The sequence below is a fragment of the Lasioglossum baleicum genome, unplaced genomic scaffold, assembly GCF_051020765.1.
Source record: "Lasioglossum baleicum unplaced genomic scaffold, iyLasBale1 scaffold0021, whole genome shotgun sequence".
Taxonomy (NCBI): Eukaryota; Metazoa; Arthropoda; class Insecta; order Hymenoptera; family Halictidae; genus Lasioglossum; species Lasioglossum baleicum.
In genome coordinates, this window is record NW_027469081.1 from 4,591,021 (window position 1) to 4,618,557 (window position 27,537).

The following is a 27,537-nucleotide window of genomic DNA, read 5'->3' on the forward strand; positions in this document are numbered from 1 at the left end:
CAGTTCTTCATTATCCAAATTAGTATAGTTATTAATATTTGGAAATAACCAATAATTTAGAAACATTATTTTCGCCTATAATACTTCGTTAACGGTTTTGTTATACTTCCCGGTGAGTCCCGATGTTCTTTCTCGTCTCGTTACATTTGGTAAAGGTTCGTGATTACAGTCCAAAAAGAATTGATTCCGGATTCGTCCGGTTTGAAATTTTATAGCTAAGTTAAGTAAAAACGACACTCCAGAGATGCTGCGTCCTATTTCGTCCCACAGTGGAGTATTTGGCCGGAAAATTACGATAAAATAATATGAACAAAAATATATTTATATAGAATTGTAAATGTGTTTGAAAAGTTCCTATCCTACACATTTTTTTTGAATTGCAGAATGTAATGGCATTATTTCATTCGCAAGAACTCTTAGAGTAATAAAAACAAATAAAATAATGGTTCGAACAAAAGTTGAACATTGATCCGACATCTACATAGTTCGATACATAAAATTTTGAAAATATTTTTTTTACAACAATTACTCGAGGTCACTTTGATTTTTTAAATGTTAAAATGTATTTTTTATTTCATAATGTTGTAGCTGATCTTAAGACGAATTCAACGATATAATATTATGACCTTGAGATCATAAATAACGTTGCAATAGTTTTGGCCAGCTTTGCGGGCCAAATACTCCACTGTGCGTTGTCACCGTACTTTCCCTAAAAAATCACAGAATCGAATTTTCTCATTTCTTTCTTTTTTCGCACGTCCGTTCCACATTCAAGTAGAAAGAGTAAAGAAAACTGTTGTAATAGATGCAATCGAAATTCCACGCCCTCTCCCTTGGATTCCCAACGAAATTGAGCGCGCGAATTCTACTTTCGACAAAAAAACAATCTCTTTTTCTTCTCATAAAGTTGACGCATAACAACATCCGAGAGAGCAACGCGTATGAGTCAGCGTCGCGCGCTCAACCGAATACGCACGTGAACAAAAAAATAAAAGGATTCTCACACGTGGAAAAAAGCATGACCTACAATGCATACACCGCCGTGTTACAATGAACAAGTGGGCATCGTCGTTTACAATATGGTATTTGGTTCGAGCGGCCGCTCGTGGGAACGAATAAAGATTACCGCTTTATGTTTTAAACTAATTGCATGCTGACAATATTCGAAATTAATCAGTAATGCGTTGGGATTAATTCAATCTAATCCGTGAATCTGTTTTCGCGACAATCGTGGAACGTGGTAGGGCCCGCTCTAGGGGCGGGGGGGGACAACAACCCGGGCATTTGCCCGGGTCGCCATTTTGGCTGTAAGTGTGAGAAAAATATTGATGTGTTAAATACCCAATTAATAGAAAATTTCACATACCGATTTTTTCGTTCGCTAAAAATTTACAGTGCGTAACATATTTATATTGTTTATGTCTAAAAGCTAAAAATATTTACACTATTATTGAAAAATTAACGCAGAATTTGTAAAGGACGCTGCTTGGACTTTTGAACATGCATATACTTCTCTGAACAGAATAGCATTAGCACGCGAGCAGAGCGCTGCTTCAACTTGTGTTTGAAGTTTGAACATGCATATGTATATAGACTTGCATATTTCCTTTTTTTAAATTTAAAAAATGTAATAAAATAGTTTGCAGAACTGAAAGTAAGAAAAAAATGTTTTTTGTGATTTTAACGCAGTTGATGTTACCTTCTTTTATTTACAAAATTATAGAATTTTAATTGTTTGTGCAATAATACACATATTTAATAGTATTTAAAAATTAAAAAATTATATGGTTAACAATTTGTGTTATGTCATGTTATGTTATATGTTTCTTTCTAAATAAATATGCTCTTTTATTAAAATTTAAATAAAATGATTTGATTTTTATTTACAATAAAAATATGTATCGTCGTTTAAAAAAAATATATATTCTTAAGGTGCGGCAATTTGTCTTTTTGTCCGGGGCGACGTAACCGCTAGAGCGGGCCCTGAACGTGGACACCCGATTCCGTCCTGTACACAGAGTGTCCCGTGCAACCGAGCTGTGTCCAGTCAACTCCAGTGTCGCCAGATCACAACTTTTCTCTCACTCTACCCTTCCCCTTCCACGACGCTGTTCCCCCACGCTTCCGCGGCCCGATCACGTGACTGGCTTCTTCTCTGTCGCGCACTATGACCACATATACTTATACACAGTTAGGAGCATAATTGATCACACTTTAAATCAGAATAGCTTTTTTTTATGGACAAACGACTTCTCTGTAAAGCTAGAAGAATTAGTTTTGCAAATGACGTATAATAGACATGCTGAAAAAATGCATTTGGTTGGAATTGTGAAATCAATAGTAAAAATTGATTTTTACAACATTTTTAGCTGGGCCAATAACGAAAATTTCAAAGATGTGTTTTGTAAACTCGTATAAATTATATACGTTCTGAAAATTTCATTGAAATTGGTTAATTGGTTTACGAATTATAAACGATTGAAAGTGGTGAAAATGGCAGTTATAAGGCCGAAAATCATGAAAAATTGTAATTTTTCCCTCTTAATCTTAACTCATTTTGTCGTTGTTGTAGATATTGAGAATATAAAATCTGTATTTATTTACTCATATCTTACTTTATTAAAAAAAAAGAATAGTAAGAACAATATACATATATATGTGATATTAAGTATAAAATACTTACTTGTGAAAAGACATATTCGGATCACGATTTTGTCGTTTCTTATAATTTTTTATACAACAAGTTTGCATCGTTTTTCCAAATGTTCATTAAATAATGCATAAATATACTTGTATACTTTGCTTTTATATCGCTCTGTTCACCATTTTGCCGGGTCTATAAGTATATATGGTCTAAGGTTGCGCAGGTATCACAATGTCACGTGACTAATCCGGTACTGACAGAGAGGGGATAATGTTTTCCCCTCAATTCGTGCTCCCTTCCTTCATCTGACGACTCTGGCTACGTCACACTGTCGAATCCTTCCAAGTAGATAAAGATAGTATCAGTCAAGATCGAGTGTCTCGTGCAACGCTACACTTTTATGCATTTCTATGCACCGATACAGCCGAAATTATTATACGAACCTCGTATTTATTCTGAGCATTTATTGCTACAAATATTTACTCGTTTTTAATATCTCCATTCTAATGGCTCAGTTCTAATCTCCATTCCTAGTCAATTTTCCGGAGTACAGATTTTATTGGAGATTTTATATTCTCGCCCTTCATTGTGTTAGGCTACAAGGAATCAGTTTAAACAATTTCTAATCATTAGAACCTAAAAATCCTTACCCTTGAGGATGTACCTTAATTTGAGATTCAGTCGTTAACGAAGTCTTTATTATTTGTGAACGAAAAATTCAAACTAACTTTGAGACCAACGACTTTATTATAATTATTGTCAATGGAAGCATAATAGTTTACCTCATTAATTTCTTGCATAAACTGTACTAAACAACAAAAAATTTGGGATACTAACTAAATTTTTTAGCTGTATTTAAATTGTTTAGCTATACCGATACAAAAAAAGCACTTGATCGCACTATGCATGATCCAATTACGTTCGATTTTAACTTATGAATTTTGATTTCGAGCTCCATCGGTTTCGGAAGCACATTTCGCCCCGGATACATGGGACACCTTGTATAATATGTATATGGGATACTTTTTCACACACACACACACACAGCACGGGAAATATGATATTTCCATTTGTGTTTTTATTTTGTTAATTTCTCATATAATACTAACAAAACATTTAAATATAAAACATGAGCGTACGGTTGTGTATATGTGTGTATGTGTTATATAGTGTGCCTACTCTTTTTCTGTATATATATGTATGTATGTAGACGTAGACCGACGTGGGTGTGTAGGTGTGGTGTGGTGTGTGAAATGAAAGCGGTTATGTGTCTCCTATGCGGTACGCATATCATCTGGTTAATGTAATTATTACAATTACTTTTCATAAGTTTCCTACAATAAGTAGATAGATTTATAACGATACTTTACACGCTGAACGCGTACAGTATGTACGTCCCATTTGCCCGCAGCGTCTCTTCGGTTTCATTTTTTTACATTCGTCATATGATTTTCTTATTTTCGTCCTGTACACCGTGCGCAACTCGGTACGAGTTCGTCGTCAATTCTCTCTCTCTTTCTCTCTCGCACACACTCTCTCCCTCTATTTCTATCTTTCTCTCTCTCTCTTCGTTTTCTCTTTAATCTATTTGGATGAATTATGCGAACGCAAAATAGATAAAAACGCTACTATACGGTATGCGATACAATAATATATAATCGTACCTCGTTAGTAGTTATTATAAATAGTTTCAATAATTATTTGTCCAAACACAGAATATTTTACAACAGCCATCGATCTCAACTATGTATAATTCTATTAAACAGTTTGCAACTTTTACAGTTTCAAATTTTTATTTTTTCTTTCACATTTTTTTCCTTTCCTCCATTTTTAAATATTATGCGTAGCGTGTCCGATCCAATATTATATCAATAATAGGAGTATATCATAAATTTTGTAATTTGCTAAAAAATATTCTCTAAAAAATATGTCGACCTAAAGATTATTATGACTGATAATCACAGACAATTTTTTCAATTTTCTTTTCATACCATTTTTTTTTCTTCATTAAATTTATCAATAGTATTTTTTTTCACCCCTCCATCATTAAATAAGTACAATATTCAAAATTCTACGTTTCCTTTAAACATTAGAATAGGAGTGTTCCTTTTTGTTTTGTTTTTTCCTTTTATACATGTATATGTGTGTGTATGTGTTCCATTTCTTTTTTGTTAAAAAGCGTTTTACAATTTTAATCCTTAATTCCTTAAGAGTTTTCTTTATTACGAATAAAACGGAGAACCGAAAGAACCTTGAAGACACGAAGCTCTTGGGATAAAAGAGGACGCAACGCTGCGATGCTCTGAAATCGTCGTACGAAGTAATAACGAGCACCGGTACAGTTCCGTGGAATAACTTAACCACTCATTTCATTTTATCACACCAAACTAGTTAGATGTCTAAACACTTCCATTATCTAAAACAAATTTATATCTCGAGGTATACATATACATGATCGAAGTTTGAAGTCGTGTTACACTTGTATATTTTTCTAACGTCGATAGTAATTTATTTTTTTGCTCTTTCTCACACACGAATCACGTTTTTTCGGGTTTTTTTCGCTTTTCTCTCTCTCTCTGTCTAAGAAAAAAAATAAGGATGGTGCGCTGATGGGTGTAGTAAACAAGCGGTGCACAAGTATGAGTGGTGATGTATTATGCTATATCGTCTCGTATAGATTATAATTAATTGTAATAATAATAATGATAATAATGAAGACTGAATGCGTAATACTAAGGAGCTCGTATAGACTCCGCGAGTTAGGGGATCGTATTTTAAAAGAAACAAAGAGATACGTTTAAAAAGCGTTCGACAGATTCTTTTGAAATTTCTCGGACAAACGTGTATTAATTAAAAACGTATGCGTGGTTTCTATACCGCTGAAAACTATCTCGTATCCTCTTTTCAGAGCATAGACATATATATATATATATATATATATATATATATATATATATATTTCGCGTGCCTTGTTTTACTCTTTATATAAATAAAAAAATAATGAAGAAACGGTGTATGTACTTAATTCGCTTACGGACACATGTAAATACATTTCAGTTCAGACTATTGTTACAATCACCACGGATATTAATCTGCGATGGGAGTACAAAGTATATATACATCAAATACATCATATATTTCATAATCCCCGTTTAACTAGTGGTGATATAACAATGATGAGAATATAATGCGTTCATCGAGCAGAAAGGGGATGCTTTCTTTTTCCTCCGTTTAAAAAAGGCAAAAGCTGACGTTCGTTAATTCATCTCAACAATATTAGACCATCGTGTGCACCATGCTCTAAATCATTTTTTGTTTTATTTAATTTAATTAGTTATTTTTTCTCTCGTTGACCCTAGAACCGTCACTCATAAAGTAATAAATATCAATAAAATATCTAACATTGCTATTATATTTTCAAGTAAATTACCTTTTTTTTCTTATATGTCATTATTACCTTTTGCTTTTATACAGATTAAAATTAATTATCATTATATTAACAATATTCATCTTCCAATAATAGTTATCTCATTATTGGTAATCGTAATATTAGAACAGAAAGAAAGAAAGAAAGAAGATTCTCAAAGTACCTAAAAAAAAATGGCAATTTCTCGTGACCAGAACAAGTTTCCATTATTTTTTCTTTTCCCCCTTCTCGTATTTTTTCTTTTTTTTCACAATAACTTTTTACAAATCAGCATATGCATTTTGTACCAAACCAGGCCGATTAAAATTGTCGCACGACCGACGAACGCTGCTCGCGTGCTCAAATAATGTTCCTGCCATCATTTATTCTTTATATTACCTCTTTAAATAATCCGCGATCAATATTCTTCGTATAACGCATTTCTTATTATTATCAAACTCTTTCTCCGCTGCCGTCTACTATCTCTTACTCTAGGCCATTTTTTCATTGTAAAGTGCACTTAACGGTGTCCACGGAGCACCAAATTTTAAAGGGACAACCACCTCGGCAGAAATTGATTAATCGGACTAAAATACTTTATCATAGCTTAATCGATGCATAGACGCAATTACAGTTTGTCTTCAGTTTGAATATAAGTCATCGGGGTACATCTAAAATCTATCACCGGGTTAAAGCGTAGGTACATTTAAAGGTAAGGCAAAACTGCATTTCACAGAAAGGTGTTTTCGTCTCTTCGTCTTTTCTATTCTTTTCTCTCTTTTTTTTTTCTTACGGACCAAGTAATATCCGTGAAGTCTGAAATATATTCCTATAAAGAACATTTATAATTTTTCCCACTGTGGGAAAATATCACAAACATTTTCTAGGCGCGTGCTCTAGAAAAGTTTCCTCGAGACAATGACCTGATCATTTTTCTTTCCCCCCCACCCTCCCCCCATTTACATCTTTCATCAACGTAATCGGTCATTATGATATTTCATACTTTTCGTTTCTTTTTTTACAATTCGTAAAATTCTTTTTTGGACAGAAACCTCGTTTACAATGATCTCATTCGATTCGTAGCGGTTTCTCTGGAGTTTCTGTAAAATAAAAACTTTTTCCCTCTCTCTCTTTCCCTCTCGCAGTTCGTTTCTTTCTCTCCAGCGGCTTTTTTTTAAATATAAAAATAAAGTAATCATATTAATATTGTATTATTGGCAAGGCGGAAGCACAAACGTATGGGTGCAATGTTTAAAAATCTATAAAAAAAAAGGAGACAGAGAACATATCGAAATAATATTGCGCGTATGTAATTCTCCATTTGAAAGGAACGAAGCAATTTTAGGGTATTGATTCTGTCCCAAAGACCGCCTATCATCACGAGCAAACAGATGCACTGGTACACCCCTATTGGATCGGGCATGGACGTTTACTCGCGGCTCTAAATTACGACAAGCGTACACTAAATAACGCATGGAAGAACACAGAATTAATAATAATCAAGATACTATGCAGTGCACGATGCTGTCTAAAGCCAACATCAGGCTACCGGACTTTCTAATACGGAATACGGATTTGATAGGCTTGGAGAATTTCAAACTTTGGTTGCGATAATTGCGACAAACTACAGGGTATTCACTGGGAGGTACATATGTACATTGAAATGTTGGCGAAGAGAACAAGCTGTGTACGTGTACACATATTCCCTTTTCCTCGCACACCTTTTATCCCATCCAGTGAATCATCCTGGACAGTAGCGCACACTTAAGCATCCCTTAACACTTAAACATCATTGGGGACGCTTAATTACAATGCAACTCCGTTTATATGAAATCAATTTTAACAGCGCCTGGTTTACTGAACTCTGGCTGAGCGAAAGCCTCTAACATGAACGTGAACTCGGTACAAAATGTGTCTAATATATGTATATATTGTTTTATAAAAATTACAAGATTGAATTTATTTAGATTCTTCACAATTTTTACAATAGTACATGTTCGAATAAATTTGATTAAATAATTTCTAATGAAAGCATCTTTGTAATTTTAATAATTAAAAAATAAACAATGAGAAAGCGGTCATTTGTACGGTCGTGGTACGGTTAGTGTTAAATGAAAATTCATAATCGGTAGTGGGAGACGTGGACTTATTATGTGAACCAACTTGTCTCCCAGGTTCACGTAAACGGAGTTCTACTGTATGCACTACTGTATTCAGAGAACTTGACATTTTTACGCTGCTTTTCGACAACTGCAAGGATGCTATCGTTCCAAGTGTGTATTCGACGTTTAGAATGAAAATTATCCATTGCCCATGTGAAATGCAAATCGAGTGCACGAATACAGTCTTGACGATACACTTGTTAAAGTGTGCCGCCCGCCCTATTACACTATGTAATGCCCGAACCTATAAAGCGCATCGCAAATGCAATTGGAATATTGCAACTTGACGGTATCTTGCAGAGTTGGGCAGTAATAAAATTATTTTGCGGTTACTTTTGTAACCGATTACGAAAAGTATTCATAATAATAAACATCGCTAATCAATAATTTGTAATCACGGAATGAATGATTAATTGATCTTTTACTGAAATCAACGTTACGTGCAATTATATGTACAAAATTGATCGATCGTCTCTTCGTGGAATCAGTTGGCTAATTATTGCAACTACCACGATACGAAATTCTTCAATGAATCATAATACAAAAAAAAGTAATCATCTCATGATTAATAATTACCGAGTTAATCATGACCAATGATTACATCTACTTTGATTGCTAAGTTATTCGTTAATCGTGATACAACGAATTACTTAGTAATCGTAATCGCGAACATGATTTCACATTATTTATAATCGTTAATCATTAATCAGTAAACGCATCGTGTGTTTACAAAAGTGACTAAGTAGAATACAAAACGATAAATATATGCGGAGAAGTGAATCGCATTGTTACATTATTTCCAGCCTATTAAAGCTATTAAGAATGGAAATGAATGTTTATTTTCCATAAAAATACGCAGTACATATACTGATCAGATTAGTTTCTGCCCAACTCTGGTATCGTGCATCTGCCTACCGTCATGAAACCAACGCGGTGCAATGACATGGACTATGTTGTTCTTAGAGCTGCGAATAAAATCTATTGCTCTAACATTTAAGAAAGACCGTCATCGAGCGTTCTTCTAGCATAATAGCAACCCCGGAGTATGGTCGGGATAAAAATGTTCTTTTGCTGAACGCGGATGAGATAATGCCTCCGGACTGCACGCATGACGGTTCGTGTCGGGACATCACGGCAGTCGGCCCCGTTGCATAATTCATTACAGCGCTACGTCCCAAAAACTAATAAATGAAAAGGAACGAACAGACTTCAATTTCGTCAGGAAGCAAGTTCTCGTTTCCCGTTCGTTTTCTCTCTATTTTTTTCATATTTTTTAAAATACAATAAGACTTAAAGAATATCATCAATGTCTGCCAAAGTAGGTACACCTTCCAACAGTATCCTACAACGAGGAGACTGTTTCATCTTGCCATTCTCCCCCCCCCCTCTCACGCGCGCGCGCATTTTTCCTTAACGGCTATATTTCATTAACTTAAACTGGTAGCTATACTTACATCAAGACAATGTCTAATCTAACAATTACATATTTTACAAGAACATTTGAAATCTGGCCCTACAGCAGACATGAAATGTCACGAAGTTCGTCGTCCACTTTACACTAAATTTCGTCTCGCATAAAATACAGAATTACCGTTGTCGTTTGATAATTCTGTGCTTTTCGTTCGCGATGACCGTTCTCTTTTTATACAATTAACACATATATTCAAAGTGTATCGTTACAATGTTTCCGCGCATCAGTGGAGATAAGGAACGGTCATAGAGAACGTTAGTGCTTCTCTAAGTACGTCGACTTTAGCTGTACATTATTCTTTTAATTTCATCATTCTCTATCCATTGGTCCAATCGTAAGTAGAATTGACGAAACTCTACCTTCTGTGTCTGTGGGAAGGAAGAATCGGCGAGAATGATTAAAACTTGAAGTGAATGCTAATGATTAAAATGTAATTGGAGAGTGTTTAACCTCCGATGTGTTTAGATAAAACATCTTTTACCTGCATTTTCATTAATATTGTTTTTCCGTTCCTAATAAGGTCGTCGCTTTATCGCAAAACACTACTACAAATATAAAGCAAGTTAAAAAGTTAAAAAAACATACCAATACTGTGTGCAAAAGACCGCACGACCGAAAAGGTTACTCGAATAGCGTTTCACCTCGGAGCGTGACGGATCGTGACGGATCAGACTCATTCGCTGCCCAGCAATACACGTGTCACAATGTCACGTGACTAATCTGGTACTGGCACTTTTCCCCCTCAATTCGAGTCAATTCCCTTGATCTGGCAACTCTGCTTGAACTAAACTTTGAGGATTCGTAACGTTACGCGTGGGAAACAATGGCTGTCCTGAACGCGCCACGAGACAGTAATTATATTACTGAAAGACACCAATAGTAAGAAATAATGCAAGAATAGTTTAACCGAACGTAGAATAGTTTCCTCCATATACGAGTGTATTCGTTGATTTCCGGTTTAGTGTAAAGTGACGATAACTTGAACATTTAAGCCTCAATAGTAGATAATAAGTAGAGTCTAGAAGACGTGCGTGAAAGCACAGGCGTGGATAAAAGTAACACTTTCATGAGTCTCGGTGCGATGCGGCGCACAGTAGGTCGAAACGCGAAAAACGCGGACAAAAATCATTTTTCTGACTAATCGAAAAATGTAAAATTGTATTATTAACTTGTTAGTTGATAAATGAGGCATCATTTTCTGCATTTCATTTTCCAAAATTCCACATCTGTATCTCACAATTAAATGCTGAAGTTCAATAAAAATTCATAATTTCAGCTTATCTTGAATTTTTTCGAATATCGTTTCATTTACAGTAAATGCTCGTTCGTTGCGAAGAATCTACTATGCGCTCGTTGCGACGTGCCTATCCACTCCACTGCCTGTCAACGCCGAGTCGGCCCCGAGTCGCTCCGCAGGACGGCGACGACTGTCCGCGTCTCTTTCTTTCCCATACGCTCTTCTTCGTTGCGTTCGAAACTTTCGTCGTCGATTAAACCACTAAATATTGGCCAAATTATATCGTGTTTGGCATCATTTTAATCAGAAAAATACCAGAAATGAGTTAGTGAAAGTCCCATAAAAGCCTAATGGAAAATGAACAATTCCATCACTGTCATTACATACATTGTAAGAACTCGCGGGCCTTTAAATTGTGCCGGCGACGGCGACACGCTTCGGTCACGCGATCCGTATTTCACTCTGTCCTTCTCTATGTTCGGCTCTCTATTGAAGTCCCGCTCGGCGCGGTCGGCGTGTATCTAGACACAGTCATAAATCAAAAAAGGCTTCCCTATTCGCTCGTTGCGAACTCAAACCCCAGGCCTTTTCGCAACGAACAAGCATTTACATATAACTTTTATGGGTTTGGAATGAAGCAAAATCAAAATAAATTGATTAATTTGAATGACTTCAACACCTAAAAATCTATAAAACTGTACCATTTTTATTAATTAAAACTTAGAAGCAGCTTCAAAAATGATTTTTGTCCGCGTTTTTCGCGTTTCGACCCACTGTGCGGCGCCGTGACCCGTCGGATACGAAAGCAGGGCATGACCAATTATTTATTGCTATAAGTAAACCCCCTTAAATCAACTACGAAGTGTAGCTGTTTAAAGTAACATTGTCATAACGCGATGTCTCGTGTACTATATCTGGCCTTTCTAACATTTTGTGTGTTTTCCTTTTCTCGTTCGCATTAAATGTATATCTATTTCCTTTATAGTAATAAAAAGCTGCAATCTCTGAAAATAGTTTGATGATTAAATGAATAACGTTTAATAAAATGAATCCTATTCCGAAGCGCGAGTAATTATAGCACAAGTGGTTTGCTGCGGCTATCGGCTGCTTACGGTAGCTGTATATGCAGTCTCAATTGAGGTATTTACGACATCTGCGGGAGCCGCAGGTACATGGAATCTTGATATCCTCGAAGGGAAATTTGTAGTCGTACGTTAATTCCTCTCCTTGGATAATGCGGCGGAGAGCGAAAATTAAAATGTGCTTCTTACCTAAGATGTCCACCACTCGCGAGTAACAATTTGGCTGCAATACAATTTCAAAGTTACAGATCCTTCCACATTTTTCTCTCATTTTACATAATTAGGAGTGCGTAGGAACGAAACTGATGCCCCTCTATCGGCGTAGAAGTGAACTACGAATGAAGACAAGGGTCAGAGGGGGGAGATATGTCACTCGCAGGAGAGACAAAGGCAGAGAGATATAACAAAGCAGCTTGATTTTCCGATGAACTTGCAACAACTTTGTGAAGCGAAGAAGCAATATTTTTTGATAATTTTTGTTGAAATATTACCTGTATTATTCCGCATCTTCGTACAGAGCCCTTTTTTGGAAAAAGTGTACAGAAAAAAATTTCTTCTATAAAAACGTACACTTTTATTGTTTATAAAGTTTCAAGAGCCAAGTTGCAGAAAAGGGCCCTGTACGAAGATGCGGAATAATACAGAGAATATTTCAACACAAAAATTATCAAATAATATTGCTTCTTAGCTCACAAAGTTATTGCAAGTACATCGAAAAATCAAGCTGCTTGGTTATCCCTCTGTTTTTGTCTCTCCTACGAGTGACATGTCCCCACCAGAGGAACCAGTTTCGTTCTTGCGCACCCTTTTAAAGCAAACAATATCTTTGAATTGTTTATACTATTTAACCCTTAGACGGCGAACCATTTACAATAATTCAGCCGTTATAATTTAATGAAAAAACGTTAACACTCTATTTTACAGATCTGTAAAACGAACAGTTTTTAAGATTACGTGAAATTACGAAAAATCCTTTTGAGATACGTTTATATGTATATCACCAGAGACTACGACATATGTATTCAAATTTAAACAAAATTCGCATAGAATGACTCTGTAGTATTATATGTATTCGAAATATTGTAAACATTTATATTGTCACCTACAAAACAAGCCCAACGCTTCTCTCCGCATGACATGAAGAAATATTATAATAATTATTGTTATGTGATGAAGCCTAAAGCAATTTAAAAAAACACGTATCTCCTCCTATTTTGATTCATAGAGTTTTTATAAAAATGTATAAACAATTAATAATTGCAAAAAAATCAAAATTTGTCAAATATTGTTTAAACATCTGACTTTTTCTGTAATTTTCTAGAGTGACTAAGTTTCAGATATAAAAACGAAAAAATATTTTATATAGAGTTATTTAGAAAATAGATATAATTATTAATATATCAATTAATGAAGTATTAAAATTGAAAAATTTCATCATAATTTATTCTGTGAGCGGTTAATTTCTTCCTGACTATGATAGTTTAGTGTATTAAAATATGTGTGTATACTCAATTTATATTAAAAATTATGTACTTCTATTTAACGTAGATACATTATATGTATGTTTCATAATCAGTTTGTGAGTTCCGTGCATTTATAATAACTGTAAATGAGTGAAACATAGCAAAGCAGAAATTTAATATAGACTGTACTTTTTTCAACATGATAACATTATCTATAGAAGAAATATTGAATAATATATTTAAATTCAAAACAGTTATAAAATGAGAAACATTACCAGAAATTTTTACGATAATACTATTTGGAAAGTTACAAGAAAATAAATAATTATTAAATACATACCTCGCATGAGTGATTTATAAATCTCGCTGCATTTCCCTTCATTGTAGCGTCAACAACTAAGTGGTCGTCGATTTTAAACATATAACACCCAATATTTTTACTGTCATAGTATTTTTCTCGTTTGTCGGTCAAAGAGGCTCGAATCACCTGGTAACATTCACGAAACAATGAATAAAATTAAAATACATAACGACAGTATTCGAAACATTAGACAGTCGAACCTCAATAACTCGAATCTCAAGGAATAGAAGTATCGACTTATCGAAGTCTTCGAGTATGAGAGGTTTACCATACTCTGAGGCACCAGGCACCACTGTATAAATATTGCTATTTCAGTAACGTAAAATAATTGTTAAGTTATGAAATTATTTTGTATCAAATAAATTACTAAACATTTGAGTATTGCACGAGTAAATTGCATCAGTTTAATGTGCATGAAATTAAAGAAGTCATACAGAATGGAAATATTCTAGGCCAGAAGAAATGTTTAGTTTTCGTGTTAAAATAATTCCGAATGCAAAGGGTTAATAATTTGCTGATTGTAACAGTTTCAAAGAAGGAAAAGTTGAATTTTTGGAGATGAGTTATTTATTATTAATTACACTGTCCAACAAATTTCAACTTTTTTTTTACTTTTCGATTTTCACTATGCGATTCTTACAGAGTTTTTTTAGTGCTCTACCTCTTAGAGAGGTTTTTAAAGTGCAGCAGTAGCAGAAGGGAATGAACAAAATTTTCATCTTATAGAAGTTTTCGAGTTATCGAGGTTTGATTGTATTATTCTTTAAGAATTTTTTCGTGATCTTACGTACCTCGCCAGCATACTCAATAACCATCTCTCCGGCTTCAATATCTCTTAAGCAAAATAAACCTCTTCCATGTATATGAGAATGGTAAACACCAACCGATTCTTTCGACGTTTCTTTAAGTATCCTAAATCGCATTGCCATTGGCAAGTTTGTACTTGCCACCCGTCTATAAAAAGAACAAAAATTTAGACACATTGTACATATATTATTAAATTTCGTCTGCTGCATATTACTAATAAAATTCAATTTTACCTGGACTCGGCTTCTGAAATGGCTATCATTTTTGGTTGCTGCCTGTGCCTGGACGCTAACCAACTAAACATGTCATGAACTTTCCGTCCATTAAATGGTTCTGCGCGAGCAGCACCATTGTCGCACGCTTTTGGTAAATCACTTTCCACATCTCCTGTTTTAGGTGGCGCTAGACTATGGAACTTCGGTTTGTATTTAGTACACCTGTTCACGTCTGACAACTGTTCCACTAGATATACCGTGGCATTGTTTTCCAAGCCCAAATTTTCAACAAGAGGATTATGAGGCAACGGTGGTAAATTATGAGCCTTCCTAGCGTTCTGTACTGCTTGAAATACGGTCTCCCATACTTCGGCCATTGAGGAAGCGGTGTGAGAGAATCCATCTTGCGACTTTATTTCGTACATTAGTGTCGGTCCTTTCACAGGAGACTTATGCGTTTGTGTGTTTTGTAAGTTTGGTGGAACAGATTTAATTGATTTGCTTATGATTCTTGGCTTCTTGACAGCAACTGGTGGAGTCTTCGTTTTCAACAGATTAAACTTGTTGTTATCTATTGGTCTCACTTTTTCATCAATTTTGTTCGCTTTCAATGTGAACGTTTTTATTGGTAGCAATTGCAAGGAGGCTATCTGAGGAGGTACTTGCTTCGATGGTAATATTTCTACGGACGTTACTTGTGGAGATTTTTTATTCTGTGCAACTGTCTTCATGTTGTGTGTAATTTTGTAAGAACCGTCTTGTAGCTGCTTCTGTAATACTATCTTCAACGAGGCGTTCTGTAATTTCTCTTTATCTAGTTCTAACTTGATATTTTCCTTTACTTTCTCGATTGTTTCAGTATTCAGCTTCAGAGTTTCATTCATTTCGTTCATAGTCGTTTCGGGATTTTTCTCTGTTGGTGCTATGTCCTCGACGATTTGCTTTTTCGATTCCACCAGTTCTTGTTTTGGTTCCGGTTCTGCTGGTTTAATCACTGGTTTCGTTGGCTCTTCTATTATCTCAGTTTTTGGTGTTACTTTCATCGTATCTTGTTTCGGAGTTACGGCTTGCATAGGTAATACTCTATTCATCGGTCGACTTGTCGGTACATTGCTCGTAGACATCGTAATTTTATTTTGTACAGTCGAACTAGTGATAACTGGGTTATTACTTACACTTATATTAATATTGTTAGAATTCGGTACAGCACTAATATAATTATTATGCACATTATTTACATCATGATTTAACTTATTTACAATTATATCCCTTTGAGTTATACAGTGATTAGGTAAGGGGAGTATTTTAGATGATATGCTAGATTTTATCATATTGGTATTCTCTGATACATGCTTCGAGTCAAAATACGGTCTAACACAGTTGTTCATTACTTGCTCCGTACCAAATAGTGGTTCTGTCATTTTCCATGGTCCGTTATTTAGCTGTGTCGAGTTAGAGACTGGACTTGGGCGTACAGCTACCCTTGGTATTGTTGGTATCGAGTTTTGCAACAGCTTTGGAGATGATGTCACGTTTGTTACAATCTGAGGCTCAGATGGACATGTATCTGGTGGCTGTATCGATGTCATTGGTTCAACACTCTGACATGATACAGGCAATATGCTATTGCATGTGGTCGATGCAAAGTTTTGTTCAGACGTTGCAGATATATTAATTTGCGGCGGTGCAATCGGTTCTGCTATAGGTGTTGACTGGTTTACTACCACATATCCACTGGGTACCGCAGCAGGTATGTTTGGAATATTTCCCATAGATTGTACATTGGATTGCAGCGTGGAAATATTGGATACATTTTGAATGGTAGGTACTGCAGGAATACTAGGCACACTAGGTGTACTAGGTAAAGCAGCAGGTGTGCTAGGTATATTTGACATATTTGATACACTAGGTACAGTAGGTATACCAGGTATGCTAGGTGCAGTAGGTACATTGGGTATACCAAGTACGCTAGGTACGTTAGATGTACTAGGTACGGTAGATGCACTAGGTATGCTAGATGCACTAGGTACATTGCGTATAGTAGGTATGCTAGATGCATTAGGTATAGTGGGTACTTTGGGTATTGTTGGTATATTGGATACAGTGGGTATATTTGTTATGTTTGTTATATTGGATACAGAGGGAACTGTCGGTATAGTTGGTATTGCGGGTACATTCGGAACATTGGGTACACTGGATACATTCGGTATACTACCCATATTGGGTACATTGGGAATATTGGGTACACTGGGCACGTTAGCAACATTAGGTACGCTGGGCACCGCAGGTACTCCGGGTACATTTTGCACTGCCTGTACTGCCGTTACAGTCGGAACGCCTGGAACGGTCTGAACATCCACAATAGGTTCCATGAGCTTGGAGGCTTGAAAAACTTGCGTCGTTGTCTGGTAACTACTTGCCAACACCTGTGGTACTGTGCCAGTCATGAATTGACTGGAAGACATTACTGTGTTGCTCACGATAGTTTCTAAACCGTAATACATTGGTTGATTTGAAAGAAACATACTGCCAGTCGAGTCTGTGAACATTTCCAACGTCGGGGTTGAACTTAACAGTAGTTGTTCAGACGATATAACTCCACACTGAATTGCACTAGGTTGTTGTTGTATAATTGTTCCTAAAACCGTTGGTTGAGTTTGGGCAATTTGTACACCTGGTAATATCGAGATACCTCCGTTTTGTAATGCTAATAAATTATCAGACGGTGCTTGTATGTATGCGCCAGGAACTAAATGATTAGTTGTTATGAATTGAGGCTTAAATGCTGCTTCGTGTTGCCCACCAATTGTTGTTAGATACTGAAAATTTTGTCCAGATTGTTGTTGCAACGTTTCCACATACGCGGACATAATACCAGGCGGCGCTACCTGCTGTAATATTACTGTTGGCCCACTTGCTCTTTGAGCTTGTTGCAGCTGTATAACCGGAGTATTATTCTGCATTGGTTGAAATCTAGAATGTCCGTTATGAGGCTGCGCGGTATTCTTCACAATTTGTGTTTTAACTCCTTTTGCTCGAGACTTTGGTGCTCTTGGACTTCTTGACTTTACTAATTTCGTTGATTGAACACTCGTCGCTTGCGATTCGTTATTTGCAGTTTGTACACCGGTTGAAGAAAACGTCGGCGATACTTGCGGACTTGGAACGGTTTGAGAACTTGCGCCATCAGGAGAGTTCACTGGTGTGTTAATAATATTCTGTGTAATACTAGAATCACTTGTAACAGATGGCGGATCTGTGATTTCTGTTATTTGAACAGTACTCTCCTGAGGTAATACTGTAGCGTTTGGTAATGTGGTTGTTGTTCTAGTGTATTGCGTTTGTACAATCATATCGTTGGATGTTAATACTGTTTGATGCACAGTTTCCACAGTGGCATGCGTATGAATTTGCGGTGTAATAATCGCTTGTGCAATTGGTTCAATTTGAATTGCCGGATGAGGAGACGGTACAGAGGCTTCTAGAGGAGATGTAGCTTGCATGTCTGGATAGTCGGAAGAAAGGGTGTGTCCCTCCGAAGGTGATAGCGTTATAAATTGTGGAGACACAGAACCAACGCTCGGAGAAAATCTAGAATCAGGCGATGCCAATTTATTATCCATGGTTTCCGAATCACTGTCGCTTGTAATCATGATATCACAGTGTGTCAAGTGTCTATTATAACTATCTTGAGTTCTGTAGGTACAACGACATCGTTTGCAAGTTACCGGACGATCTATATGATCAAGCGGCGCGTCACACTGAGAGGTAACGTTGATCTTTTCACTTTCTACAAGTTGCGGTGATATGCATTCGTCGTCACTGGAAATATCATCGGCACCGTCTAATTGCGGAATTTCTAAATTTAGCTTCAAATTATTCTCTTTGAACAAATGAATTGTGCTTTTCTGCGATTTCTCATTATTTTTGGCCAAGTGTGATCTAAGGAACCCATATATTCGTTTTGATCGTAAAATGTTGTTCGACGTTTTTGTAGAGGAGTTGGAATCTTTTTCAGTGGACAAACTAAATTCATTACTATCGCAAGAGGATTCATCGTTGATACCATCTAATTGTGGGATGGACAAGGGTTCTGGCACACGTACTCTTGCCGTTTTCTCTTCGATATTATATTCCGGTGAACTGCATTCGCTAGCACTGCTTGGATCTACAGTCCCATCGACTTGTAATATTCGCGGCTGTTGTCTTGTATGCCAGAATAGTCGCTTATGTTCTTTCCCATCTTCACGACTTGTAGAGAGTACACGACGATTAATACCACTTGCATCTTCAATACAATACTTCAATTCCCTCACGGAATCAGATAAGATGTTAGGCGTGTTCGCTCTGCCCACAGTAACCATAATACCATCTGGAATTCTTAACTCGTGCAAAGTGGGTGGACGTTCATTTTGTGAATCTAATACCATTACGCTTGTTTCGCTAGATTTCGTCATACTCGAGTTCCTCGATAACTTCCTCCTTTTTATACTGGGACCATACGTGCTGTCTAATTTACAACTCCAAGTTAAGCTACAAGATCGTTGATGATGTCTTTGTCCTCCAACAACCAACGGACTATTCGACATTACCTCTGACTTGGATCTTTTTAATTCTCTACCTCCACGTTTTTGATTTTTCGAATTTAACAAATCATCCACTAAATCTTGAACCGAAGTTTTCGTTTCCAGATGTACCCAAAGATCATTATGAGCTCCTAACTCCAACAAGGAAGGATCTACTTTCGAAATCTTGTTTTCCGGTGGTTTTATGATTTCATCGACTTCGGATGTTGTTAGCATATCATCTTTAAATAAATCGGTTAATAATGTACCATCATTTTTTAAATCCATTGCTAAAAAATCCTCGTACGACATTTTAGGAAATATATCCTGCATGGAAATACCATCTAACAAATCATGTGGCAGATCTTCGAATATGGCCTCTTTCAATTCTGGGGGTAAAAGATCTGTGTTATTTTGTTCTGCCAAGTTCTCATCGACTTCCTTGTTACAAACTGTATCAATCAGAGCATCTAATGTTTGTTTCACAGCTAAAAATTCAGTTTTCTGCATATTCAACAGATCTTCTTTTTCTTGTTCTTTAGAGTGATCGATAGTTATGTTATTCTCTAGATCAGGAGAAATCTCTGGTACATAAACTTGCACATACGTTCTGATGTAATATCTGACAATTTTAAATGGATTCACCGTGGACCAGTATAATCGAGAACATTTGTAATCGCATGGTATAACTTTCTCAATTGTGTCAGAATACTCTGGTATAACTGTACCTAAGTAATCGATCATCAGGGAACCTATCATAACTTTTACTTTACTTGGCTCTGCATATTTTTTCTTCTTACGATCCAGTTCTACATACACCGGCCTTCTTAAACTAAAATCATTCTCGTTTTGCAATGTTTTATGCGAACAGTTGTTCAAATGCAAAGAACAAAATACTGTTTTGTCATAATTTAAAGCAAGTCCAACGTTTCTTGCACAAGGGTAGTGATAGGTACTACTGCAATTTTTCGCGCAACAACCAACGCTCGCACCTTTCTTTCCACATTCGGTGCAACGAATTAAACGTCCTCTCGAGATAGCACTATGAACATTTTGCAAAGAACCGTCGATTTCTTCAAATACTTCGTTCGACCAAAGTGCACAATTCGAATGTACCCACTCATTTTGTCCGCAATACAACAATCGTCCTTCCTTTGTTTCCTGACCATCGCCTAAACCTTTGCACAAACAACACGATCTACTATCTTCAACGTGAACGTTGTACAAGTTTGCCGTTTTAGCCGCGATTGCTTTCGGCGCTTTCATTACTTCTTCCTTCCATACTTCTAATATAGAATCGTCAAGTTTCGCATGAGAACTGTCGTCTTGTCTATCATCCTTGGTGGGAATTAATGTGTTGTTAACTTTACCATTAGTGTTTTTAATACTTTTCGGACTAAACCATGGAAACACCTCTTGCAAAATTGCATGATAAGCGTCGATCAATTCTTTAGTTCCAGTGCCATTGATTACATGTCCCATATCAACATGAAACTGTAATAATGTTTTGTATTCATTGTTGTTCACTTTTCGTTTCACCGACATTAACGTGGGTGAAGGTCTAACAATGATTTGCTGGTCCAAACAATGACATTCTGTGTCGTTCGAATTACTATTCGAATTTTCTTGAGCTACCGAATCCTTTTTATCGCTGTCTTGATTATCTTTTAAAGCACAGTTTTTAACTCGAACGGAGCATTCTTTAAGGTGAAACTTTTGTCTAAGTCGTCTTAAACCTCTTCTGTTAGAACAATCAGCAGGCTGATCGTCGTTTGTTTTATTTGTTGTGTCAGATTTTGAGTTATTAGAACCAGATTCTGAATCTTTAGACTTCTCGTTATTTGATTCTTCAGATTCTTCAGAATTAAGAATTTCTTTATTACCGATTGTACTCAAATCTGTCTTTTCATTTGAAAACTCTAATTTCCTTACGTTCGGAATAGGTCTGCACAGACATTCCTTTCGTGGACTCCATTTTAAAGCAGCACAAGCTTTTCGATTTTTACTTAATGATTTTATCACTCCTATAAAACCGGCTTTAAGTTCAGCCTCTATAGCATTCCTCCAAACTGAATTAGGATTCAAGGAACATTGACTGCATGTGAATTCAATTGAATCAGGTAAATAACTAAGAATTTGATACCGCTCATCTGAAAGTCCTTCGCAACGGGCGTGCACCCAATAAGAACATTCGCTACATTCCATCATCTGAAAAGTATAAAATCTTTAAATTAACAAACAGCACTTTGAAGCACTAAAAGAAAAAATATATTGGAAAACTATACACTTATAATAAAAGTGATGTCGGAATAAATGCCGTCGTACGCGTGTTATATACAGGGTGACAAGGAATAACGGAGTTAATCATTTCTTATTATAATTCTGTCAAATCGACGAATTTTGAAAAACCAAATAATAACAACCATAACATGGACCTTTAGTATTCATATATTTAAGAAGTTTCGAAATGGCCACCCTTCGTGCCGATACAGAGGCTCAAACGTGTTTTGAAATTTTCGGCAATGGGCCGCAGTTCTTCTGGCGTCATTCGGTCCCACTCCTGGTACAGAGATTTTTTCAATGACGCCAAATTTTTATGAGGCCGAGCACAAGCCCTGGCCTCCAAAATCGACCACACACTGTAGTCCATCGGGTTGAGATTCGGCGAGTACGGCGGCCATTCCACAGATGTGATGAAACCTGGAAAATGGGCTTTGGCACCACTCCTGAGTCGTTTTCGCCCTGTGGGCCGGCGCGGAATCCTGCTGTAACGTCCATTCCGGATCGCCGAGGTGCTGTTGGACCCACAGAAGTACGACAGCTCCGAGAATGTCCCGTCGATACACTTCTTGGTTGATTTTTACCCCTTGATCCACGAAAACCGTAGCAAATCCCATTTTCCAGGTTTCATCACATCTGCGGAATGGCCGCCGTACTCACCGGATCTCAACTCCATGAACTCCAGCGTTTGGTCGATTTTGGAGGCCAGGGCCTGTGCTCAGCCCCATAAAAGTTTCGAATCACTGAAAAAATCTCTGCGCCGGGTGTGGGACCGAATGACGCCAGAAGAGCTGCGGCCCATAGCCGAAAATTTCAAAACACGTTTGAGCCTCCGAATCGGCTCAAAGAGTGGCCACTTCGAAATTTCTTAAATATATGAATACTAAAGGTCTATGTTATGGTTGTTATCATTTGGTTTTTCAAAATTCGTCGATTTGACAGAATTATAATAAGAAATGATTAATTCCGTTATTTCTTGTCATCCTGTAAATTTATAAGTTGAGAGAAATATAGTATGTATACAAATATTATACTCACCTTCGTATCAAAATCATTTTCGTTGTAACACCTTTGACACAGAGGGCAATAGTTTCCTTGTTGACGCAATTTAAAACACATGGAGCATAATGGTAAGTTGCCCACGTGAACATTAACTCCTTCACTACCACAACTTTTACACTTGACACAAGTTTGACAAACAAACGGTCTTTCGGGATTATAAAGTCTTGCACTAACACCAGATTTCGACAAACACGAATGATGAAATGATTGACGACAACGAATGCAAGACAATTTTGGACCAGATCTTAGATGGCAGGATTGGCATATTGTACACCGAGGACAGCACCAATTTGGTTGGGCACAAGCATTCCATTCACTGGGTTCCAAACAAAAGGCATGATATGGCTCACAACAGCACTGACAATGGATCAGCTGGAAAGATCATTACAATGTACAATCATAAATATTAATATACATAAACGTATTACTTACTGGCTCCTTTCCAGCGCTTCCACAAAGGTAACAAATAGCAGGAATATGAAAGAGTTCTGAACCAATCAGGGCAAAACCTTTTGCACCGACTTCTGATGGATCATACTGTTCCCAGAAGTCTATAGACACTGTATGCACCGAATCGTTATTCGATTTAGGTGCCTATAAAAATATAAAATTTAAAATTATAGGTTGAGAGAAAAATATATTTATGAATGTTGCATTTTACTTTATATGTGCATAGCTTTTTTTTTACGCAGCTTACCACTTGAAAATTAGATGTTAGAATGCTTTGTTGAGATTTTCCCCTTTTCAGGTTGGATTGTTGGGTTACGTTCACAGTATTCTGGTTTACAATATTTTCATCATTTTGTTTCGCTGGTTCTTTTTCTTTAGCACAATCTTTCTTCTCCGACCTATCACTTTCCTTCAATGTTTTCGGAATGTGCTTATTGCTCTCCGTATCTTCTTTCCCTTCTACTGAAGGAAAAGTAGCTATTGGTTGACCAAGTGCAACACTTGCGCTTCGACAAACATGTTTTACTCTCGGCCCTTTTAATTCAAGTCTCTGTCTAAGGGGTTGTGGACATTGGCTTATAGACGGTAAGGAGAACATTGGATTTTTGATTTTCTTCCTTACTTTTATCCTGTTATTTTTTCTTCTCTTTTTACTAGGTGACATATTTAGCGATGAGTCGACTAGAAATAGAAAAGATACAATAGTTGAATACATATATCAATACTTACATAGTAAAATTATTAAAGCAAAACATGCTAGTAACTTACATTTGTCTAATTTTGTATACAGAAAACCACCGGTGCCTTGACAGCTGGTTTTCTGACCCATTTCCATGTTTCTCCAATTCATAGCTGACTTGAATAAGTTCTTCTCAGAACTGTCTTCTGCAGGCCAACCTAATTTCGAAGATATCAATTTTTGCCCTTGACTATCGTTATCTTGTTGACTCAATGATAAAGGAATACTCAAAGGATCTCTCATCATCGGCGGTAGTAATGCATTTAAGCTCATTCTTAATGAGGAAGGAATGTTGTAACACTTTAAACACATTTTCAACCAACATGCCGGACACCTAGCTTTATAAACACATCTCATGAGATTCCATTGCTGACTTCGTACAACAGGTGGAACTAAGCATAAACCATCTCCCTTATGGCATTGAAGAACTGGTAGAGTATTATTCGTAGATTTTGCACAAGCTTGTCGCTTGATCATTTTGCTAATAAACTTCCGACAAGATTCACAACTATGAATACCAAATTTCCTGGCTTGTTTCACAAATCGGTAAAACCGTACAGCCCCGCACACACCACACTTAATAGTACCTGTTAATCCTGAAACATCAAAGTAAAAATATTGCTGTTCTATAATTTGTTAAGTATTTATTATAATTAGACTGCCGATTTTTGTGCAAAATAAAAATTGTTCACATCGATTACAATGAACAGCAGCCAAGTAGAAGTCTTCCACTTTAAGTTGTACCTACTTATTTCTATCATGAAACCATAAAATCCGCTGTCTAATTATAATGTTAAAAGTATATTTAACCCTTTGCACTCGGAGCTATTTTAACTCGAAAATTAAACATTTCTTCCTAGCTAGAGTAATTTTATTCTATATGATTTTTGTTTATTTCATGGATATGAAATTGATAGAACACCTCAAAGAATACTTAAATGTTGAGTAATTGATTAGATACTAACTTATTTAATAATGTAAACAATAATATCATCGAGTGCTAAGAGTTAAAAGAAGTTAGATACATACCCAAATTAGTATTTCCACCAGTAACATTATTATTATTATTTGTTGTCGAAAAGGGTCCTTCAGTTCCACCGACACACTTGTTATCTAATTTTAATCTTGCCTTCCTTAAAATCACTTTTCCGCCATTTAATTTCATTCCAGTCCATTCCGACTGTTCATCTTCGGTATGGTTACTATGTTCACTTCCACTTTCGGACAATGTACTTTCAGTGTCAAAATTATCTGAATTTCCCTCTGCAATTATAGCTCTATTATCAGAATTATCTTGACTTTTTCCGCTAGTTTCCTTTGTTTTTGTTGCATCGTCGAATTTCGCTTGAACTTCTAGACCAGTGACTTCACTTTGAGTTCCTGATCTTGTTTGAATCCTGGAAGACTCTGAGCTTGGAACATTGGATTCAGGAAGAACTTTCGTAGGAACAGAAACTGGTTTTTGACTTTTAGATACGTTTAATTTGAAATTTTGACTTTTCCTAATTGTATTTTGCGAACAATCTTGAGTACTATTCGATTCGCTCGATGCAGTTTTTATCACTTTGTTTTTATTCGATACGTTAGTCCTCTTTATATCCATATTATTAACTTTTGATATTTGTGCGTCTTGTACAGAAGCTGCTAATTTCTCAGAAGTTTTTGCACACGGTAATACAGTTTGGGCATCGGAGCTTGTATGCTGAATTACTTTCTTACTCTTATTCCTTACATCCTTATCTTTCAATTTTGTACACGACTTATTAACATTTCCATCCTTTAATTTTGAATCCTGATTACAAATCTTGTTCAACGTAAATTTAGCTTTCTTCATGTGCATACCAACTTCATTTTCGCTAGACTCTACGCCAGAAATCTCTTCTAATTCTTCGATAAACCTTTTATTTGGCTTAATAACTCTCGACGAATGGGCGCTTCGGACTGGTAAAATAAATTTTCTTACTGCATTCGGTTTATCTCCGCATTGGGCTGTGATATTGCGAACATTGTTACCGTTAGATTTTGCCCTCTGAAGTAACCTTTTTGCAGTACTATTACGCAACTGTCTTGTTCGCTGATGCTGATCCAAGATATTGTTCACCGATTTTAAAACCGGCGTTTTCATGAAATTCGAGAACTTAATGTTTTTGCAACTTCTGCGAGTTCTAGATCTATGAAATTTAGAAGCGCATTTCGAATTAAGTACAGTTACATCTTTCTTAACGTCCTCTGTTGGGTCCTTGATTTTATCGCATAACGGTTCTACATTAGTTTCAGTATTCGAAGGAGAATTTTTAACATCTGCGATTGTGATTTGTTCGTTCGATGATTTTGATACAGAATTCTCTTTAGCATCAGGTGGTGATTTAACAGTTGCATTTTCTGTGTCATGTTGTTGCGTTTTGATGTACGACACGGAAAGATTAGCCTCTTTAGTGCTAAAACCATGGAATGGTGGATGTTCCTACAGAAAAAGAATATAAACATTAGTATTATTTATTCGTATTAACATGTACATAATATTTGTTAAATTTTTCTGTATTCATTTTTTTCGTGAAATACTATACATATAATATAATAACACACATCGAACTTTCGTTCTGTGGAAAAAACAATGAAAGATAAAGAGAATCATACAATATAAATACTGTTTACAAAATAAAAACAAGAACGAAACAGTATCTTTCAGAAAGTCACTGACACTTTCAAGCTATAGCGATACGTCAGTACATATTATACACATCTGCCATTCCGAGGCTGCGATTCCCTTCCAATAGGTTAACCTTCGTTATACAGCCAAATCTCCCGAGTTTTTCTGGCCACCGAATCGGCGGCGTATAGGTAGCTATCATGCTTATAAAATAAATACGGTTGTTTGTAGACTAAGTAACTTTCATTTTTCGCATCACTTTAATTAGACGCCTTCAAGTGGACACTCATTACGAAAGTAAACTACGAATTACCTTCTCGTTGTCACCAAATGTTTCGTTGAACAGGGAAAGTCCGTAGTAGATGTTCTCGGCGACGGTTACCGAATCAGTTTGGACTGTCTCGGGCTGGCCGAGAACTTTGATCCGTTTCCTGGTGACCGTCTTCGGCGGCTTCCCGGGAAACTTGGACCTTCCCATGTTCACTTTTTTCAACGGCCAACCTCAACCTCACAACGAAATTCTGTTTCCATTTTACGCGATTTTGCCCAGTCGAGGCGCACCAACTGAACACCAACGAACACTTAACACACACGGAACTTGCAGGCTTCGTTAAACATCGGTTAACGTCGGCCAAATTCGATGATAGCCGCGAAATACGCGCGTACTGTCAAACACAGAATCAGTAGTAGTAAGGTGGGTGAATGTATTTTTGAATACATACGTGCGCGCGTCCATCTAGTGATTTTTATTCGAACGGCACTTGAACCGAGAGCCAGAGCGTTTAGTTCGTCAGTTTTTATTCCGATTAATTTCATTCGCATTTTCAACAGAATTGTTTTTGTTCCTGTAAAATGTTTGAATAATTTAAGATTTGAGTAATTTCTTTATTTATCAACGATTCAACGGTTTCTTATTAAGTGTATTTATTTATTAAACGCATAT

The 27,537-nt window shown here is 36.4% G+C and overlaps 1 protein-coding gene across 2 annotated transcripts; it reads right to left on the bottom strand.

The window, feature by feature from the left end:
* Nucleotides 1–435: 435 nt before the first annotated feature.
* Trx (histone lysine N-methyltransferase trithorax) lies at nt 436–27,270 on the bottom strand. 2 transcript variants are annotated; one of them, XM_076444710.1, is made up of 11 exons: nt 26,908–27,270; nt 24,974–26,408; nt 23,974–24,540; nt 23,453–23,886; nt 23,188–23,349; nt 22,732–23,127; nt 14,867–21,621; nt 14,618–14,780; nt 13,806–13,952; nt 12,033–12,225; nt 436–11,924 (listed from the first exon to the last, which is right to left on the bottom strand). In XM_076444710.1, exons 1-10 carry the CDS (start codon nt 27,070–27,072, stop codon nt 12,052–12,054), a joined length of 10,398 nt encoding a protein of 3,465 aa, XP_076300825.1. In that variant the 5' UTR covers nt 27,073–27,270; the 3' UTR covers nt 436–11,924; nt 12,033–12,051. The 2 variants fall into 2 exon arrangements, with proteins under 2 accessions (XP_076300825.1, XP_076300824.1); XM_076444709.1 differs by having other exon boundaries at nt 436–12,225.
* Between the last annotated feature and the right edge of the window lie 267 nt (nt 27,271–27,537).

Coding starts and splice junctions, on each gene's coding strand:
- Trx (XM_076444710.1), bottom strand. CDS start 27,072: ATGGGAAGGTCCAAGTTTCCCGGGAAGCCGCCGAAGACGGTCACCAGG. Junction 24,541..24,973: donor TGGTGGAAATACTAATTTGG/GTATGTATCTAA, acceptor TTGATGTTTCAG/GATTAACAGGTACTATTAAG. Junction 23,887..23,973: donor GTATACAAAATTAGACAAAT/GTAAGTTACTAG, acceptor TTCTATTTCTAG/TCGACTCATCGCTAAATATG.